Genomic DNA, 23032 nt, shown 5'->3' with positions numbered 1-23032 from the left:
CTGCTGAGGGGCAGAGCCGCCCCCTCCCCTGCCTGCAAGGTAGGCGGACCTGCGACCACCAACAGAACAGGCCCTGTGGCCTGCTGAGGGGCAGAGCCGCCCCCTCCCCTGCCTGCAAGGTAGGCGGACCTGCGACCACCAACAGAACAGGCCAGACCTGCAACCGACAGACAGAACAGGCCCAGCGGCCTGCGGAAGGGTAGAGCCGCCCCCTCCCCCCCGCGCCTGCAACCTAGGCGGACCTGCGACCCACCGGCAGAACAGGCCCAGCGGCCTGCAGAGGGGCAGTGCCGCCGCCCGCGCCTACAAACTAGGCAGAATTGCGACCACCGACAAAACAAGCCTAGCGGCCCGCAGAGGGGCAGAGCTGCCGCCCGCGCCTGCAAGGTAGGCAGACCTGCTATCGACCGGCAGAACAGGCCCAGCGGCCTGCTGGCGCGGTAGGCACATTGCCCCAATTGGAGGAGGGGCAGAGCCGCCGCCCGCGCCTGCGAGGGAGACTTTGCAATTATACAAGAGCAATATGAATATATAGGGGGAAAATTCAATAGCACAACAGTTTCACCAAGCAGAAAGAAACGCGAACAGTATGAAGAGACAAGGAAAGAAAGGACCACAAGCAATGCAGGTCAACTCAACTTTAGAAGAGGTAATATCTGCAGCAGATGGAATGTCAGATAAAGAATTCAGGATATACATGCTTCAGATGATCTGGAGTCTCAAGGAAGACATCAGACAGCAAAATCAGACAATGAAAGATCACTTCAACAATGAATTACATAAACAAATCTAAGAAGCAAAAGATCAACTACACAGGAAGATAGAGATTATAAAAAACAAACAGAAATCCTAGAAATGCAGGAAGCAATAAACCAACTTAAAAACTCAATTGAGAATACTACCAGCAGAGTAGAACACTTAGAAGATAAAACATCAGACAATGAAGACAAAGTATTTCAACTTGAAAAGAACATAGACAGCTCAGCAAGACTGTTAAGAAACCATGAGCAGAACGTCCAAGAAATATGGGATAACATAAAGAGACCAAATTTAAGAGTCATTGGGATACAGGAAGGGATAGAGTTTCAAACCAAAGGAATGAGCAATCTATTCAATGAAATAATACAAGAAAACTTCCCAGACTTGAAGAATGAGACAGAATCCAAATCCTAGAAGCCTACAGGACGCCGAATGTGCAAAATCATAAGAGATCCACACCTAGACACATTATAATGAAGATGCCCAACATAAAGAATAAGGAGAGAATTTTTAAAAGCTACAAGAGAAAGGAGGCAGATCACATTAGGGGTAAGCCAATCAGGATAACAGCTGATCTTTCAACACAGACTCTGAAAGCTAGAAGATCCTGGAATAACATATTTCAAACACTGAAAGAAAATGGGTTCCAACCAAGAATTGTGTATCCAGCGAAATTAAGCTTCAAGATGGAAGATGAAATTAAAACCTTCCATGATAAACAAAAGTTAAAAGAATTTGCAGCTAGAAAACCATCTCTTCAAAACATCCTCGGCAAAACATTACAAGAAGAGGAAATGGAAAATAAGAATGAAAACCAACAGTGGGAGGTAGGACACTAAAGGGGGGAACATAATCAAAGAGGAAAACAAACCATGTTTAGTAACATAAATAAACAAATATGGCTGGAAGAACAACCCATATCTCAATAATAACCCTAAATGTTAACGGCTTAAACTCACCAATTAAGAGACACAGGCTAGTAAAATGGATCACAAAACAAGACCCAACAATATGCTGCCTACAGGAGACACATTTGATAGGAAAAGACATACATAGGCTGAAGGTGAAAGGTTGGGAAAAATCATATCACTCATATGGACTTCAGAAACAAGCAGGAGTGTCCATACTCATATCAAATAAAATAGATTTCAAGCCCAAGTTAATCAAAAGGGATAAAGCGGGACACTACATACAGCTCAAGGGAACCATACACCAACAAGACATAACAATCATAAATATATATGCCCCAAACAATGGTGCAGTTATGTTCATCAAACAAACTCTTCTCAAGTTCAAGAGTCTAATAGACCACCATACAATAATCATGGGAGACTTCAACACACCTCTCTCACCACTGGACAGATCTTCCAAACAAAAGTTGAATAAGGAAACTATAGAACTCAATAACACAATTAATAACCTAGACTTAATTGACATATATAGAATATACTACCCAACATCAAGCAGTTACACTTTTTACTCAGCAGCACATGGATCCTTCTCAAAAATAGATCATATATTATGTCACAGGGCAACTCTTAGACAATATAAAGGAGTAGAGATAATACCAAGCATCTTATCTGATCATAATGGAATGAAACTGAAAATCAACGATAAAAGAAGGAAGGAAAAATCATGCATCACTTGGAGAATGAACAATAGGTTACTGAATGATCAATCGGTTATAGAAGACATCAAGGAGGAAATTAAAAAATTCTTAGAGATAAATGAAAACACAGACACAACATATCGGAATCCATGGGAAACATTGAAAGCAGTTCTAAGAGGAAAATTCATTGCTTGGAGTTCATTCCTTAAAAAAAGAAAAAACCAACAAATAAATGATCTCATACTTCATCTCAAAATCCTAGAAAAAGAAGAGCAAAACAACAGCCAAAGAAGTAGAAGGCAAGAAATAATTAAAATCAGAGCTGAAATTAATGAAATCAAAACAAAAGAAACAACTGAAAAAATTGACAAAACTAAAAGTTGGTTCTTTGAAAAAATAAATGAAATTGACAGACCCTTAGCCATGCTAATGAAGAGAAGAAGAGAGAGAACTCAAATTACTAGCATACGGGATGAAAAAGGCAATATCACAACAGACACTTCAGAAATACAGAAGATAATCAAAAATTATTTTGAATCCTTATACTCCAATAAATTAGAAGATAGTGAAGGCATCGATAAATTTCTTAAGTCATTTGATCTGCCCAGATTGAGTCAGGAGGATATAGACAACCTAAAGAGATCAATATCAATTGAGGAAATAGAAGAAACCATCAAAAGACCACCAACTAAGAAAAGCCCAGGACCGGATGGGTATACAGCAGAGTTTTACAAAACCTTTAAAGAGGAACTAATACCAATACTTTTCAAGCTACTCCAGGAAATAGAAAAAGAGGGAGAACTTCCCAAATTCATTCTACGAGGCCAACATCACCCTGATTCCTAAACCAGACAAAGACACTTCAAAGAAAGAAAACTACAGACCAATATCTCTAATGAACCTAGATGCAAAAATCCTCAATAAAATTCTGGCGAATCGGATACAAAAACATATCAAAAAAATTGTGCACCATGATCAAGTAGGATTCATCCCTGGGATGCAAGGCTGGTTCAATATACGGAAATCAATAAATGTTATTCACCACATCAATAGACTTAAAAATAAGAACCATATGATCATCTCGATAGATGCGGAAAAAGCATTCGACAAAGTACAGCATCCCTTTATGTTCAAAACTCTAGAAAAACTAGGGATAACAGGAACATACCTCAATATTGTAAAAGCAATCTATGCTAAGCCTCACGCTAGCATCATTCTGAATGGAGAAAAACTGAAGGCATTCCCTCTAAAATCTGGAACAAGACAGGGATGCCCTCTCTCACCACTTCTGTTCAACATAGTTCTCGAAACACTGGCCAGAGCAATTAAACAGACGAAAGAAATTAAACGCATAAAAATAGGAAAAGAAGAACTTAAATTATCACTATTTTCAGGTGACATGATTCTATACCTAGCAGACCCAAAAGGGTCTACAAAGAAACTATTAGAGCTAATAAATGAATTCAGCAAAGTGGCAGGATATAAAATCAACACGCATAAATCAAAGGCATTCCTGTATATCAGTGACAAATCCTCTGAAATGGAAATGAGGACAACCACTCCATTCACAATATCCTCAAAAAAAAAATAAAATACTTGGGAATCAACCTAACAAAAGAGGTGAAAGACTTATACAATGAAAACTACAGAACCCTAAAGAGAGAAATAGAAGAAGATCTTAGAAGATGGAAAAATAGGGGCTGGGGATGTGGCTCAAGCGGAAGCGCGCTTGCCTGGCATGCGTGCGGCCCGGGTTCGCTCCTCAGCACCACATACAAAGAAAGATGTTGTGTCCGCCGAAAAACTAAAAAAAAAAAAAAAAGATGGAAAAATATACCCTGTTCATGGATAGGCAGAACTAACATCATCAAAATGGCGATATTACCAAAAGTTCTCTATAGGTTTAATGCAATGCCAATCAAAATCCCAGCGGCATTTCTTGTAGAAATAGAGAAAGCAATCATGAAATTCATATGGAAAAATAAAAGACCCAGAATAGCAAAAACAATGCTAAGCAGGAAGTGTGAATCAGGCGGTATAGCGATACCAGACTTCAAACTATACTACAGAGCAATAGTAACAAAAACAGCATGGTACTGGTACCAAAACAGGCGGGTGGACCAATGGTACAGAATAGAGGACACAGAAACCAATCCACAAAACTACAACTATCTTATATTTGATAAAGGGGCTAAAAGCATGCAATGGAGGAAGGATAGCATCTTCAACAAATGGTGCTGGGAAAACTGGAAATCCATATGCAACAAAATGAAACTGAATCCTTTCTCTCGCCATGCACAAAAGTTAATTCAAAATGGATCAAGGAGCTTGATATCAAATCAGAGACACGGCGTCTAATAGAAGAAAAAGTTGGCTACGATCTACATACTGTGGGGTCGGGCTCCAAATTCCTCAATAGGATACCCATAGCACAAAAGTTAATAAGTAGAATCAACAAATGGGACTTACTCAAACTAAAAAGTTTTTTCTCAGCAAAAGAAACAATAAGAGAGGTAAACAGGGAGCCTACATCCTGGGAACAAATCTTTACTCCTCACACTTCAGATAGAGCCCTAATATCTAGAGTATACAAAGAACTCAAAAAATTAGACAATAAGATAACAAATAACCCAATCAACAAATGGGCCAAGGACCTGAACAGACACTTCTCAGAGGGGGACATACAATCAATCAACAAGTACATGAAAAAATGCTCACCATCTCTAGCAGTCAGAGAAATGCAAATCAAAACCACCCTAAGATACCATCTCACTCCAGTAAGATTGGCAGCCATTATGAAATCAAACAACAAGTGCTGGCGAGGATGTGGGGAAAAGGGTACACTTGTACATTGCTGGTGGGACTGCAAATTGGTGCAGCCAATTGGGAAAGCAGTATGGAGATTTCTTGGAAAGCTGGGAATGGAACCACCATTTGACCCAGCTATTCCCCTTCTTGGTCTATTCCCTAAAGACCTAAAAAGAGCATGCTACAGGGACACTGCTACATCGATGTTCATAGCAGCACAAGTCACAATAGCAAGACTGTGGAACCAACCTAGATGCCCTTCAACAGACGAATGGATAAAAAAAATGTGGCATTTATACACAATGGAGTATTACTCTGCAATAAAAAATGACAAAATCATAGAATTTACAGGGAAATGGATGGCATTAGAGCAGATTATGCTAAGTGAAGCTAGCCAATCCCTAAAAAACAAATGCCAAATGTCTTCTTTGATATAAGGAGAGTAACTAAGAACAGAGTAGGGACGAAGAGCAGGAGAAGAAGATTAACATTAAACAGGGATGAGAGGTGGGAGGGAAAGGGAGAGAGAAGGGAAATTGCATGGAAATGGAAGGAGACCCTCAGGGTTATACAAAAGTACATACAAGAGGAAGTGAGGGGAAAGGGAAAAATAATACAAGGGGGAGAAATGAATGACAGTAGAGGGGAGGGGAGGGGGGGATAGTAGAGGATAGGAAAGGCAGCAGAACACAACAGACACTATTATGGCAATATGTAAATCAATGGATGTGTAACTGATGTGATTTTGCAATTTGTATACGGGGTAAAAATGGGAGTTCATAACCCACTTCAATCAAAGTGTGAAATATGATATATCAAGAACTATGTAATGTTTTGAACAACCAACAATAAAAAATTAAAAAAAAAAAAACACACATTTTGCTGGGCATGGTGGCTCACTCCTTTAATATAAGCGGCTAGTGAGGCTGAGGCTGGAGGAGTTCAGTTTCAAAGCCAGTCTCAGAAACTTAGCAAAACTGTAAGCAACCTAGTAAGATTCTTCCTCAGAATAAAAAATAAAAAGGGGCTGGAGATTTAGCTTAGCGGTAGAGAACCTGCCTTGCACATGTGAGGCCCTGGGTTTGATACTGAACACTACATAAAATTAAATAAATAAAGATATTGTGTCCATCTATAACTAAAAAAAAAGAAATTAAATAAAATGGTTGGGAATGTGGCTCAGTGGTTAAGAACCCTTGAGTTCAATCCCTGGCACCAAAAACACACACACACACACACACACACACACACACTTTTAAGATGTTAAGGTCATGTAAACCAAATAATTGATTAGAAAAAAAAAACTATCCACTTACCCTCTTTACAAAAATTACTCAACATGGATCACAGTCAAATGTAAAATAAAATGTAAAACTATATAACCTTGAAGACAATAGGAAAGTTCAGATAATACTGGGTGTGACAAAATGACACCAAAGGCATAGGACCAAAGAACTAATAAGTTGGATTTGACAAAACTTAAAAATGTCTGCTATGCAAAAGACATGTCAAGAGAATAAAAAGACAAGTCACTAACTATGAGAAACTATTTGCAAAAGACCTCTGATAAAAGACTATTACATAAAATATACCAACATAGAACTCAAAAGGAAAACAAACAACCCTATTAAAAATGGGCCAAAGACCTTAACAGACACTTCACCAAAGAAGGTTTACAGATGGCAAATAAGCATGTCAAAAGATGCTTATTTGAGTAATTTCACATCATATGTCATTAGGGAAACACAAATTAAAACAATGACACACTATTACACACCTATTAGAAAGGCCAAAACACTGACAATACTAAATGCTGCAGATGATGTGGAACAACAGGAACTCTCATTGATCAGCACTGAGAATGTAAAATTGTACAACTACATTTTTTTTTCTTTTGAGCTCTGTAGCTTGGTTCATCTCAACAAACTCATACACGCATGAAAATCTGTTCATTTCATATACAGGTACTCTAAAGACAGTTTGATGATTTCTTACAAAACTGAACACACTCTTGGCATATGATACAGCAATTGCACTCTTGTTCAGCATAGGTGGAAACTTACTTCACACAAAGAAACTGCATATAAATGTTTACCAACGTTTTATTTAGAATTGCTGTAACTTGGAACCAACCAAGAAGTCTCTCAGTAGGTGAACAGATATATAACCTTATGTACATCTAGACACTAAATGGATTATAAATCATTAAAAGAGCTTAACACTAAAAGAGCTGTTGAGCCACATAAAACACAAATTCTTAAGTATACAACACTAATTCAAAGAAGTCCATGGGAAAAGGGTATATCCTACATGATTCCAACCATATGACATATAGAAAAGGTCAACCTTTGGAGTCAAATAAAAGAAATAAAATAATTATGTACAAGGGGCTGGGATGGAAAAAGAGGCAGAGGGATGAATAAATGGAGCACAGCGGATTTTTAAGGTCATGAAAATACTATGTATAATACCACAATCGTGAAAATATGCTATTATACATTTCTTTAAATTCACAAAATGTATACCGCCTAGAATGAGACCTAAAGTGAACTATAAGTTTGGGATGACAAAGAAGTGGTAATACAGGTTCATCAGTTGTAATCAATATAATACTCTGATGGGAATATTAATAATGGAGAGGTTTTGCACCTACAGAGACAGGACATACATGGAATATCTCTATCTTCCTCTTAATTTTGCTCTGAACTTATGGCAGCATATTAAATTTGCCATGTTGTCTTTTGTTTTTAAAATAAGTGTATATGGTGGATTAGTAGCTGAGGAATTGATATAGCAGCAGGAATTGATATAGTAGCGGGAATGAATATACAGTGCAAGTTTCCATTTTCAGCCTTTACCAGTTACAGTACCTATAGATAAATAAATTGTGGAGCTAGCTAAATGTGTGCTACCAAGAATACTGTATGTGGCAATTCTCTCAACTATACTTAGGTAGTTTAAAAGCTTAATTTCATTTGTAATATACACATGATGGTTTCCAAGGCATTTGTATGAAAATATCCTCATTATAACAATACAATTGGAGTTCATTTCTAAGCTTTGTCCTCTGCCCAAGGAATTCTATTTACATACACAGTTTAAGAATTAAAGTCAAACAAACTGAAACTGGAAAAAAAATTGTGAAAGTATATCACCAGCTTTCAAAACAAGTGAAACTTGAGATTATGACACTATAATTGAAAGAAACAACCTAAAATGGAACTACACACACACACACACACTCCAAATATATATATTTCAATTATATATTATATATTTCGATTATAGATGTACATATATTTCACTCCTGTGAACAAGAATTACATAAAAATAGCCTTATTTTTTTTAATACATGCTGAAACACTTTCACATCAGTTTCTATTGAAACTTACTAAATCCCAAAACGGCAAAGTTTAATTTATAAATGATCTTAATATTCTATTTCTGTCAAAATATTTTATTAAAGTCACAGGTAACTCTTTCAAAGAAGAAAAAACAAACCTCTTCTAGGCACAGTATAGAAACCCATCTGCTTAGAGGTGTTGGCTGGATATGGCAAATTACATCTGCAAGGCTAGCTGCAAGTGCTCCCTAATGAAACTCAGTATGTTGATTTTGACCCAAACACTCTAACAGACTGGATCTGGCTATAGTAGAGATCTTCTCTCTTTCCATGCAATTTAAATCAGATGACACATTTCAACAAACAGTCCCTTATTTTAACTTTAGAAGTCCATGTGAAATATATAAAGAGCATTAAATCTATAATGATTACTCTTCTGGTTCATCTTATTAATCATTTCTGTTATGCTTTTCTTTCATTTTCTAAAAGTTCTTAATTATCAGGAATTCTTTTTCAAATATTCATTGATCTTAAAACTAACACTAACTAAGTTTAAATTTTTTTTTTTTTTTTACTCTTCCATTCTCCATTCAGACACCCAAACGTATTTACTTTGGACAGCTTTAAAACTTGATGCGGACTACAAGTATACAGTGAGCTGTTCTGTGCCAGGTGCTATGCTAGATGATGGGAACAGAGCAATGAACAAGATAGATAAAGTTTTCTGTCTCTTCACCATAGTAATATAATTAGATGCTGAACAAAAACAATTTTAACGTAGGATAAGTGATGCACAGTGATAAGTAGGGTGCAATGAGAATACAGAATTGTGGAACCTGATAAATGAGAGACACTTCGCAGCCTGAAGTATGAGAAGGAAGCTTAGAGAAGAAATTAGAAAGGAGGTAGCCATGTTTGTAGTGCCCTGTGATACAACAGTTCTATGTCAGTCCAAAGAACACAGAAAAGTGTACTAGAGCTGGAGCTGGGCAATAACATGCAACAGGAGAGTGTCAGGAAGTACTGCTCAGGGGCTGGGCAGGGCCAACTCTTGCTGGTCTTGTTAAAATACATTTACCCCAAGACTGATAGTAAGCCATGAAAGGGATATCATTTTCAGACATCAAAAGTAAATTACTCTGCATGGAAAAGAGAAAAGAATATTGAAATTTCTTTGATCAGGAGATTAAAAAGGAAAAGAAAAGAGAAAGAGATCTCTTATAGCACAGTTGCTAAGTAAGGGTTCAAAAGAACAAAAATATCTAGGAGACTAATTCCCATTTTAAAATTCATTTCATACAAAGTACACCAGTACCACAGCTTACCTATAGGAGAACATCTTCAGCAAACCTACTCTACATTATGCTTTTATGTGACTCATTTTTTTTTTTTTTTTTTTTTTTTGGTACAGGGGATTGAACTCAGGAGTACTTGAACATTGAGCCCCATCCCCAGCCCAAATTTGTATTTTATTTAGAGTCAGGGTCTCACTGAGTTGCAGTGAGCTATTGAAATAAAATTCATGTCTGTTTAACTTGTCTCAAAATATTGATAAAGCTTTAAGGCAGCAATAAAAAGGTTCCATTTAATAATTTTTTTCTGGGTACATTCACAATGATAATCTTGATTAATAGCATTTAGAACTCCAGAATGAGAATGATTATCCAGAAAGCCAAAAATAAAGACCAAAATAATTTCTCAGGAGGTATGAAGCAAATAAAAAAAAAAAAAAGGAAGGAGTAAAAGTTTAACCATATGATATTCAAAAATATCAGAGTCAAGAGGGGATTGATACCGAAATTTTTAATGAACAAAGTTGTTTTCTATAGTTGAACACAAGAGAGTCATTTTCAAGTCCATTTTTGCTTAAGTACTATAAACTTCGTTTCTATTGCTTACAACTACAGAATATTAAGACTTATGTGTACCTAAGTTCCTTCCTTGCTCCCCTGGCTGTCTTATATAATCAACTTTATTTCCTGTATCAGTTCTTAATTTTCTATTCAGTCCTCAAGCCACCATCATATGACTTGTATTAATATCAGCATTCTAAAAGTATTGCAATAAGAAAAATTAGTGACCTAAAATTGTCAAGTTCTCTTGATACTTTTTAGTCCTCATCTTACTGAGCATCACTGCCACATTTACAAACGATCCAATCCTTTGTCTTCCTTAAGACTATTGCTTTGTGGGTCTTCCCCTACTTGACCTTTTATTTGTTGTCTCCAACACATATTTCTTTCCTTTTCATCCCATAAATGTTAGTGCTTTTCCTTGTTATGGTGTGGTTATGAGGTGTCCCTCAAAAGTTCCTATTAACAAAAGAATATTCAGAGATAAAATGATTAGATTATGAGAGTTGTTACCTTTGATATCAGTCCCTCTCCCTCTCACCATCCCTCTCCAACCCCATCCCTCTCTCCAGCTAACCCTGTCCTGCCATGAGCTGAGTAGCTTTCCTTTGATGGGTCCTTTCACCATGATTTGCTGCCTCATCTTGGGCCCAGAGCAATGAAATCGGCCATCTATGAACTGAGACCACTGAAACCATTAGCCCCAAATAAACTTTTTCTTCTTCAAGTTGTTCTTGTCAGGTACTTTTGGTTGCAGCAATGAAAAGGCTGACTAACATACCCTTGTTATAAGTGGATCATATTGAATTTGTCACCATATAAGTGATGTTGCTCTCATCTTTTTTTCATATTTTCCTTGCTATCATTCTGTATTTGTAACAAGACCCTCTTTTGAGCTCTGGATCTGCATATGTAGCAACTCATCAGATCTATTTACCTAAATGTCCCCCAAGTATTACATAATGTGCACCTTTCCACCTTATACACCAAAACTGACACTCTTCTTTTATTACTAATCATAATATTAACTAAATAACACAGTTATTCAAGCTAAGAAGCCCTGAGATGCTCCTCATATTTTCTTCTCCTTCACTACTTATAACTACTCCAGTCACCAAGTTTGGACACTAATCTGCAAACCTCTTAAATATTTCTTTGTTCTATCCAAATTTATTTCCCAGTTACCACTATACTGGATCTGACACCCATATTTTATTCTAGATAATTTTAATAGCTAGCTTCAATATCTAATTAATTTCCATAACTGCAGTTTTTCTATCTTATCCCACCCTTCCACCTGTCCCTTGTACTTATTATAAAACATTTGCTGAATAACAACAACAAAAAGATGGAGATAAAATAATAGCATCAAAGTAGCAGACTAGAAAAGGGTGGGGGATTGAGACATTTCACATCTGGTCATACATGGATTACTGAAAATATTTACCTATATTCTGAAACCAGGAAAATTACAATGAGGGGGGGGGGGGAAGCATTAAAAGACAAAAGAAACGTGTGAATAAGAAACAATATACCAGCAGATAAGACATCACAAATTTTTGTAATGTGGAAAAAGCACATATAAAGAGCAAGTAACTGAGAACATAACATGCAGGCTATAAAGGAACAATGTGCTACATGCCATTAGTCCCTTGACAGGTTCCAATATTCAAAGTACATTTGAAAGAGAATGCAAGAGATATATTGAAAGCAGGACCGCTTGAAAACTAGTAAAAAGGGAATATATACATCCTTTTCCCATCTATGCACAGATATAACAATAAAGAATAAATAAATTTATATATATATATATATATATATATATATGGATTATATGCTCAAATTTTTATAAACATCTTTGAAAATGAGGAAAAATAAATTTATGGCCATTCATAACAAGTTAGTATTTATAATTTTTAAGTCCTAAAGAGGATTTGAATATCTTGAAATAATCTCTTTTCCTCAGGGTAGGTTTGGCCAGTGAAAATAACCATATAGCTAAAAAGTTGTTTTACTTTATGTTTCATTTTTGCTTATACACTCATCCTATATTCTCCTAAGGAGCATGAAAAATAGACTCTCTAAGTGTCTACTTGATTCTGGTCCTATCCATCTGGTATGTGATTTTTTTTTAAGTTCAAAAAAAAGCTAAGTTGTTGGTTCTAGAAGAAAAAGAGAATATAATATTTTAAGCTCTAAAGGTACAAACTTCTGTAGTTCTTAAGCCATTCATAATGTATTTGAAGAACAAGATGAAAATAAAGTAATTTATCACATGAAAAGATCAAGGTATAGCCCTTCACACAAAGGAATAATGAGGATTTTAAATGACTGGTGAAAAGATAAACAATGGTGGGTAGTTCATATCAGTTCTTTATAAAATTCATTAGACAAAAGGAGGCAAAATATTCTCATAACATCATTTAAAAGTAATCACTAAGGGTTAGGGTTAGGGTTAGGGTTTTTATATTTATATATATTTATATTATATATTTATATTATTTATATTTTATATTTATAGCAACATAGTAGACACAGTGCTCTAGATGATCTTTTCAGTAAAACACAAAAGTGATGAGTATATAATTTTATTTATATATTGCATACTATGGTTGAAATTCATATAGTTTATTTTACACACTATGTCTCTTGGAAGTTCATTAATGAATCTCCCTAAAAAGGATTTCTAAGGTCAGAGACTGAGGTAAACAAAGTAAATGACTGAGCCACTTCAAGGGTGTTAAATTGAGCATCCGTATTCACAACTAACTCCGATTTAAGATAGTCCATTTGTAGTTCTGAAACTAATGGAACATAAAGCTAGTGTACAAATAGTTATAATGTTAATGATATCATAAATGAAAAAGATTGTCCTATTTTTCTGCTTTCTATATGACTACAAGAAATCTTAACTTTGAATAAAGGAAAAATTATAATCACAACCACAACTCAGCCATAATTTATAAAAGGCTGTAGCTTGAATTTTTATTATGTAGGTGTACAGAAATCTCTAACCAAGAATTTAGTTTCAAGTGATTCTGACCTTGTAATGGTTTAACATAGCAAAAGTAAATTCATACATCCACAAAAGGAATCTATCAGGCTTTTCTTCAAAAAGATCCTATAGCAAAATTTCCAGTGAAAATAACCAAGAAAATAAAAAAAAAACTATAAGGAAAACATAGGTAATACTAGGCACAGCAGGCAAGAGTCAGTAGATCATAACAACTTTTGCTCATGTACATATGAATAAAATAAAGTTGAAAATAGTCATAAGGAGGTTTTTCTTAAAGAATCAAAATGAAAACCCTATTTATCATAGAAAAAATTTAAATTCAATAAATAACATACTATAAAGTTCAAAGTAGAAAAACTAATTCTTGGTTTTATACTTCAAAACATTATTTATGTCTGAGGAGAAAAACTGACTGGAAAAGGGCTAGAGATTACCTCAGAGCTCGGGCTATTCTTGATCTTGATTCAGGTGCTGGTACCATGCATGGGTTTACGTTATGAAAATTATTGAAAGTATACACTAAGTGCTACACATTTTTCTTTCTTAAATATTAGACTTCTATAAAAGTTTATACAAAACCCATGTACAACTTTAAGAGTAGATAAAATGAGTACAAAGAAAATTAATGAACTTGAGAAAAAGATTAATGAAACTAACCAGTCAGAATGCATCCCAGCAAGTAATGGATGTGTGTGTGTGTGTGTGTGTAATTGTAGAACTCATAAAAAGACACCAATAGTAAAAATTTAAAACACAAACACAAATTCTTAACATGGCCAGAAGGAAGGGACAAACTGGCTTCAAGGAAATGCAAAATGACAGTGGTCACTCAAGAGGCTAATGAAAAGCAAGAGTCAGAACAATAGCATCCATGAGGATGAAAACAACTATGAACAAGAAATACATGAAGAAAAATATCTTTCAAAAAGGAAATCGAAATAAAGAGTCTCAAACAAATAAATTTAAAACTATGCTCACATCAGACCTTATATAAATGGATTCTAAAGGAAGTACCTGTAGCAAAAATTAAAATATCTGAACTAGAAAGAGGAAATGGCTGTGAAAAGAAATGAATACTATGTACCTGGCATAGGGGTCATCAAGTAATAGCCTAAGATGAAATCCAATCAACCATCAGATTTTGTCAAAAAAGTTTTACTGGAACACCATCATGCTGATTCATTGAGGTATTGTTTATAGCTGCTTCTGTACCACAAATTTTGAACAGTTGCAAAAGAAACTAAAAAATGAAAAATTTATTTACCTTATGATTCTTTACTGAAAAAGTTTTCTAACCCCTGAACTAGTTTTATCTGTGTGTGTGTATATGTGTGAAACTAAACAACGATATTATAATATAATACTGATAACTTAATTTAACAAATTAAAAATGTATACTAGGGAGCTGGGGTTATGGCTCAGTGGTAGAGCACTCACCTAGCACATGCGAGGCCCTGGGTTCAATCCTCAGCACCACATAAAAGTAAATAAACAAAGTGAATGTATTGTGTACAAATAAAAAATAAATATTTTTTTAAAGTATACTAATATTTCCAGTATTGCAGTTCCCTTTTTGAAAGGATATTAATTTCCAAAATCAAAAAAGTAATAACAGTGAAGGAATACTTTCAGATAAACCACAAAAAAGTGCAATTAAAATATATTAAAAAAAGAAAATCAGGGCTGGGGTTGTGGCTCAGTGGAGAGCACTTGCCTAGCATGTGCAAGGCCCTGGGTTCAATCCGGAGCACCACATACAAACAAATAAATAAAGATATTGTTTCCGACTAAAACATAAATATTAAAAAAAAATTTAAAAAAAAAAAGAAAAGAAAATCAGGGCTGGGATTGTGGCTCAGTAGAAGAGCATTTCCCTAGTGCAGCTGAAGGTACCACATAAAAATAAAGGCATTGTGTCCACCTAACTAAAAAAAACACTTAAAAAGAAAGAAAGAAAGAAAGAAAGAAAATCAGTGAGAAACTAAAAAAAAAAAAAAAAAAAAAAAAAACAGTTAAAAAAATCAGTGAGAAACTAAAATGACAACCCACAGAAAGGGAGAAAATAACTGCAAATTATATACCTCAAAGTGGTCTAGTATCCAGACATTAAAAAAAAAAACTATTACAGCTTTAAAAAGCCAAATAACACAACTTGAAAATGGACAAAACTTGAACAGAAAAAAATACTTCAATAAAACGATATACAAATGACCAATCAGAACATAAAAAGATGATCAAAATCACTAGTCACTAGGAAGATACAAATCAAAACCATATGATACTACTTCACAGCACTTAGGATGGCTAGAACTAAAGCAACAAAACAGATAATTACAAATGGTGACAAAGATGTGGACAAATTAGAACCCTAATGTATAATCATAGTGATTGTAAAATGGTGCAGACAAGTTGGTCAACACTGGCAATTTCTCAAAAGCTTAATCATAAGAGTCACCATATTACCCAACAATCCCCCAACTAGAAATATACCTAATTTCTGTAATAAGAATAATTCTATGACATCTGCATTATATTTTAAAAATCTGTTCCATGTCTAATGTTGTATTTTAATAAAAATCCAGGGACAGTTATTTTAATCTTACAAAAGTTGCAGAGTTTGAAAAAAATTAGGGAGCATTCCACAACTCACTTCGAAAGATAAATATAACCTTGATACTCTATACAACAGCTGTTGTAATATAGAATTCCTAAAATCCAAAAGAAAATAGAAAAGAATGAAGTATATCAAAGATATTAGAGAAAGGATCCTTCTATCAAGCCAAGGACTACACACAAAGAACTTAAAAAAAAAAGTTGTCTTTAACTATTAGAATTCTATGATTTTTTTATGATAATGATATTCACATTGTAAAGGACCAACACTAATATGTAGCAGTAAATCCTTTTTATTTCTTATGAGAAAAATGGATTTTAATGAAAATTTCAGAAAGGAAAGAGAAATTAACAACAAAGTTGGAGTCAATAATTGCACAGCCTATCTACTCTTCAGTGAGATAGTACCTACAATAATTTGAATGACATCAGGATTCATATATTTACACCCTAATAATATGAACAAGGTGTTGACCCATTTAGCACTGTCAAAAATTTGAGCCTTGTTATTAAAATATAGAGTCACATTATTTACTTTGTGACTCAAAACTTTCTAAGGTTCACATTTTGTTTGAAATGAATATGTCAAAGTTCAAAAGGGTATATATTTTCAACATAAAACACAACAATGTAAAAAAAATCAAGAATGTACTGAGAAAAGAACCACGGTTCCAATCACTGCACAATCATCTACTTTGTAAATAAATGATTAAAGTTATATTATGCTTGATATAAATATTAATTTCACTACTCATGTATAATATATTCATTCATAACTCAAGAGGCTTTGATTAAGATCAACTCTTATAATTCTTAGTTCAGCAAACACACACAAAAAACAACTTTCTTCAAGTTAAATTTAACAATTATATTATATTGCACAGGTACTTTAATAGACAATTAAATTTTATATATAAATATCTGACTATGACTAAAAGGTATTAATGTCAATAAATAACATCAGTCAAGAAAATCTTTCAACAAGAAGCCTGACTTACATATATACTGATGAAGTAAAAGAAACCTAAAAATATCAGTAAAAAAATATTAATCCTGGGAAGATTTTTTTTTTTTTAAACATACCTTCTTCCAGAATAGGTCGTGGGATAACAAATGGAATTTCCTGAAGAGGTTCCATATATTTGTGACCAGCACTGATAATCTTAATTTGAGGCAAACAGAGGACAAGTGTTCCTGGAATGCTGGTTTGTCCATGGTACCAACTTCTTACAGTTCCAGGAATATCACCAGATACAATTGTACTTGGGGAAGGCAGGCTATCATTTGGAATGAAGACACAACAAGACTGAACTTCAAGCTAGAAAAGCAAAGCAGAATTAAAATTTTGTATCAGACCAAACATTCCTTGAAAACCTGATATCGCTATCAGAATAAATAGGCAAAGCAAAAATTAAAATGCGTCCTACATATCTCTATTGAGTTATATTTTACTCAACAAACACTTGAAAGGCTATTATTTTCATGCTATAAACTTGATCAAAAGCACCCAGTAAATGACATGAAAATAAAACTGCCCTTCTACAATTCTTTCCAAGAAACATGATTCAGTTACATAAATGTTCTGGCAAAAAAGGTGAGAAAATTCTCTTTCTCTTGCAGTTCATTATATTCTGTTAACACCAAACAGAGAGGCAAAATTAAAATGATTTCTATATGAATTGGGCCCTAATATTTTTACTTTTCTTATAGTTTATTAACTATAAGAAAAAATGTTTAAAACATTCAACTAATAGCTCTAGACAATCATTAAAGAACACAGTTATAGGGGCTGGGACTGTGGCTCAGTGGTAGAGTGCTCACCTGGCACGTGCAAGGCACTGGGTTCAATCCTCAGCATCACGTAAAATAAATAAATAAATAGATTTTTTTAAAAAGAATACAATTATACCACGTATTTTCTATTTTCATATACACAGATTCAAGTATATATATATATATGTATATACAGTATATCATATATATCATATAAAGTGGATATATAAGTCTAAAGAAGACGATTTGAAAATCACTTTCTTGATTAGTTCATTCTTAAATTATTACTTCAATTGTGATTTTATATGAAATTTTTATGCTCCCTTTCCAACCCTCACAAGGCCCTTAAGACTATGCAAGCACAAATCAAAAAATGAGTTTGAGTTCCTAATTCAGAAGCAACAGATTAAAATCTATTAGTCTTAGCTCTTACAAAGCAATAGTTGCTCAAATTTTATTAAATTGCCTCACTAGCCTAGCATATTTTCATTATTTGTTAAGCAAATACAAACTATAACACTGACTTTCTAGAAACTATTTGGCATTCAAATGTGATACTTAAATTATGATAAGAAATACTTTTGCTTGATAAATTCTTGGATACTCTAGGAAGTCTCAAAGACACTATTTTATAAAATATAACTAAAGATAGAGTAATATTTCCCTTTCTAAGGGTTAACACACTCCTTAGTGAGAATATAATTACATGTAACAGGTTTAGAATTCCTTGATATGATAAACAATTTTGCAGCCCATAAATAAGCAAACCTATTTGTGCTTACTTCACATATATGGCCAAAGATAAACTAATGAATTCAGTGAAGAAAAAGACACTTAAAATTTTTAAATGCTTTAACATACTTCATTAATGTTAAATTGTGTGGTTTAAAATGGCATACAAATTGCATATTTTCTATTAATTCTATTAATTTCTATTAAGAAGTCAAAATATTAAGTATAAAATATTCAACAATTCATATAGATACTGATGCTATGTTGAAAATGCTCTGAACAACTTGAGGTCATTGGTTTAATTTGCTATAATTTACAAACATACACATCTGTGTCTGTAGAAACAAATTTTAATTAGCCAAATTTTTCAAAACCATAAAACATTACAAATTCCACTAAATCAAAATTCAATTTTTTTTTCCATCAAATTTAAACAATCTGAACTATATAAATAAAATCAATAGCATGCTGGCATGAGCTAAGCAAAGACTCTAAATGATAAACATTCTAAATACAATATATGTTGTCAGGATTCCTTTTATGATAACAATCAAAACATAGATATAATCCAAATTGTTCAAAATTATTATAAAGTTACATCTATGATATATACTGAAGTTATCATATAAATCTTTTTACACTTTTAAAATAACTGTTAAACTGTATGTCTAAATAGTAGTTTTAATGTAAAATCTTGAGTGATTTATAGTACTGAATATAAATCTGCAGCAGTAAATTTTACATTAACGTAAGGATCTGACAATCCAAGGGAAAGAAAATGAAGTAATCTGCCAGTAAGAAGTCCTCAAGCCAGGGGTCAGATCATGTTCATGGAAACCATCTGGTTGGGACCCTCTGAGCCACACCACACACAAATGATCTTTTAAAAAAATATCCTATTCATTAATGCATCACAGCTGCACTGAGTGTTACTTCATTTTTCCATGGCAACATCCTTTCTGTTTCAAGGATCTTGTTTCAGTTTTGGTAGCAACGTGCTCTTTTGCCAATATTGAACACATTCATGTGTTAAAGTGAAGGGATTATTACAAATTTTTGAAGTAGAATCACCTCTATTTTGATTCCTATTAGGTCAAGGGCTACATATCTGAAGTATCACATACTGAGGATAAAGTAATAAAGTAAAAACTATTTGGTATTTTTACTTTACTAAAAGAACTTGACTTAAAGTTTAAAGTTTATGTACCAGTTGAAAAGACCTATGTCATTGTGTTTCTCCTCCACCCTATATGTGAAGTTTGGAAACCAGCTTTTTCTTTGTTTTCCCCCTGATTTATTTGCTCTATAATTGGGTTGCAAACCAGTTTTAAAAAGCAGAGGATAAGTTTCAATTACAAACTTGTAATTTCAAATTACAAAAAGTTTTCTTTTTCTTACTTTTCTTTTTTCTTTCTTTTCTTTTTTTCTGGTACTTTGAATTGAACCTAGGGTCTCATGAATGTTGAGCACTCTACCACTGAGAAACATTGTGAACCAGTAATCAGAAAATCTTAATTAGTCACTGGCCATCATGAAAAAATACTTCATTTGTAAATGTTGCTTATGCTGTATCATATTTCCACCCTTGTAAATAACATTACTGTTTTCTATTCCCAAATAAGATATTGTTTTTTACCTAAAATCTGAAATTTTAGTGGCAATTATATTTTGCAAAATTTCTAGAAAATAAGATATTGTCTATATAAATGTATTTCACTTCAAGGAATAATTTCAAATGAGAAAAATAAACATCAGAGTTTGTAGTTCATTCATATTTTTCTTTTATTCAAAGATTTTTTTAATATCTACCATGAACTAGGGTGAAAGTCATGTATACAGAAACAAAAGACACATTGCAATTCTCAAAGAGATTAAAATAAGAGTTTTCAGTATTAATTTCCTTACAAAATTTCTCATTAGAAAGTAAGCTCTAGGTAGTCAAATTACTAGCCTATTTTGTTCTCTCTATAGTATTAGTAATTGTTCAGGTACCTAGCCTGTACTAAGTATTCAAAAAATAATTGTTAAATAAGTGAACATGATTATTACAATCATCAGATATTAAAATAACTGCTTCATGCATGTTGTTCATAATTTCATTCTATAGAAGCAAGGTCTAATAAGGTAGTTAATAACACTGACTTGTCAGTCAGATGTGTTCAAAAACTCCAGATGCAGAACCTTTCCCAAATCTCTATGACTTCCATTTCCTCATCTATAATTTCAGGATATCATGGCATTGCTATAAATATTTAATGTGATACATGTCACATAAACATTTTCAAAGTAAATATAGTCAATAAACAAACACTAAGCACCTATTATTTGTCATATCCAATATCCTGGCCTTCATGGATTTACAAAAGATGTTCGCAGTGCATTTAAAAATGCTGTTGATGGGCTGGGGTTATGGTTCAGTGGCAAAGCACTTGACTAGCACATGTGAGGCACTGGGTTCAATCCTCAGCATCACATAAAAATAAACAAACAAACAAATAAATAAAGGTATTGTGTCCATCTACTGCTAAACATACTTTTTAAAAAATGCTGTTGATCATCAATGTTTGTGGAGGCTTCCAAAATAAGCAGTATTACATTTACACTACAACAAGTGTATAAAACTAACCCAAATCATGTATCCTAGTTGAAAATATTTCAATGTATTATGAAAATATTTTGGGTAAGAAATCTAAGTATAGTCATCTTGAGGTCTACATTTTAAAATCCTCAAAATGAACCTTTGTTATCTTACTTTTCAGAGTGATTATTATAAATCAGTTTATGATAAAAAAAAACTTTTCCCATAAAAATCTGTCAAAGGAAGACACGAAAAATTTCCTACATTTCAATTCCAGACTTCCTCCTTCTAAAAATTACCACACAATGGCTGTTACTTGTTCAATGATTATAAATAAGAATGTAAGTCTCTACAAAACTGCCAGCATTAAATGTTTAAAAAACTTGCTTTTATAATTAATATGACTAATAGTTCATCTGTCTGGCCTGAAATATCTACTCCTATTTGATGCTGAAAATAATTCAGGCAAGCAACATGATTACTTCATTACTGGTCAGGCTCCAGAAGAAATTTCCTAGGAGAGAGAATTCAATTGGCCAAGCTTAACTGGTTATGGTGCTTTGCTTGAGTCACTCTGACACACGAATCAGAATAACACAAAATATGGGAAGTAGTCCCCTAAAAGAATAACAGAATTACTAGGAAGAGATCAAGGTAGATTGGAGACTACTAAATATCCAAAACAAATGAACAAATAAATACTAAAAACCCAGAAACTGCTACAGAATAGTAAGGCAATGACATGAACTTCAATGTATACGACCAAAAAATGAAACAAACGTTTAAAAAAATAAAAACTGAGCCTGGCAAGAAGAAATAAAATATTCTTCTTTCTTTAGAATTCAAGGCCAGAACATTTTAATTTTATCAACTCCATGGCACTGCTTATTATAGGTCTGTAGAATAACTATGTAGCCTTTTGAGTTTAACAGATAGGATTTTTGCTGATGAGTAGATAGAGAATAATTGCAAAGAATGAATTCATGACAATCTATTGTTAAAAGCCATCCAAACAAAATTCACATAAAAAAAGACTATCTTAAGACCACATGTATTATTATAAAATAATCCATTATAATTAAGTATGAAAGTTCCATCTTCTCTCTTAAAAACAGTTTATAGCAAATATTGCTAATATCTTCATACAAGTTTTTCGATCTTTAGTGGAAGAGAATATTCTTAGTAATTACCAACTTTGGCCCCCAAATGAACTCTGATCCCAAACACGTTCACTTGTTCAAACTTCCAACTGAAAGAATAATCCTTTGATGACTTTAAGTTATGATATTGTTTTATCTGATGACACCTTCATGTTTTTCTGTTTTACATTTTGTTTCACGAAACATCTTGGAAAATGGTCAGTATTTTTCCAAAAACTCAAGAATGTTTGAGTCTAGATTTTAATTATTTAATCAGAATCTACTTTATATCTCTTTTTACCCCAAGAAAACAGTATATTGTGAATAAATTTAACAAAAGATGTGAAAGACCTCTACAATGAAAACTATAACACGCTACAGAAAGAAATTAAAGAAGACCTTACAAAATGGAAAGATCTACCTTGTTCTTGGATATGCAGAATAAATATTATCAAAATGACCATACCACCAAAAGCACTATACAGAGTCAATGCGATCCCAATCAAAATTCCAATGACATTCCTTATAGAAATAGAAAAAGCAATCAGGAAATTCAAGTGGAAAAATAGGGGACCAAGAATAGCCAAAGCAATCCTTAGCAAGAAGAGTAAAGCTAGTGGCATCACTATTCCAGATCTCTAAACTGTTGGTATTGGCACCAAAATAGAACTGTAGACAAATGGTACAGAATAGAGGACACAGAGTTTAGCCCACATAACTATAGTTATCATCTTATAGTAGACAAAGGCGCCAAAAATGATACTGGAGAAAAGATAGCCTCTTCAACAAATGGTGCTGGGAAAACTGGA

General features: G+C 33.6%; 1 protein-coding gene across 12 annotated transcripts in view; it reads right to left on the bottom strand.

Moving 5' to 3' along the window:
* Positions 1 to 23032, bottom strand: part of Vps13b (vacuolar protein sorting 13 homolog B) — a 756023-nt gene that overhangs the window by 370485 nt on the left and 362506 nt on the right. For all 12 annotated transcript variants that reach the window (XR_006856245.2, XM_046464889.2, XM_046464891.2 and 9 more), the window contains one exon: positions 17085 to 17319. Coding sequence is in view for 11 of the 12 variants with exons in the window: in XM_046464889.2 (XP_046320845.1) it covers positions 17085 to 17319 (235 nt within the window). In the remaining variant the exon portion in view is untranslated. The remainder of the gene's footprint in view (positions 1 to 17084; positions 17320 to 23032) is intronic.

The sequence above is a fragment of the Marmota monax genome, unplaced genomic scaffold, assembly GCF_021218885.2.
Source record: "Marmota monax isolate L192 unplaced genomic scaffold, Marmota_monax_Labrador192_F-V1.1 WCK01_AAM20220418_F8-fsc00003, whole genome shotgun sequence".
Classification (NCBI taxonomy): Eukaryota; Metazoa; Chordata; class Mammalia; order Rodentia; family Sciuridae; genus Marmota; species Marmota monax.
The sequence above is the reverse complement of the archived record's forward strand: the minus strand, read 5'-3'. Positions and strand labels throughout refer to the sequence as shown.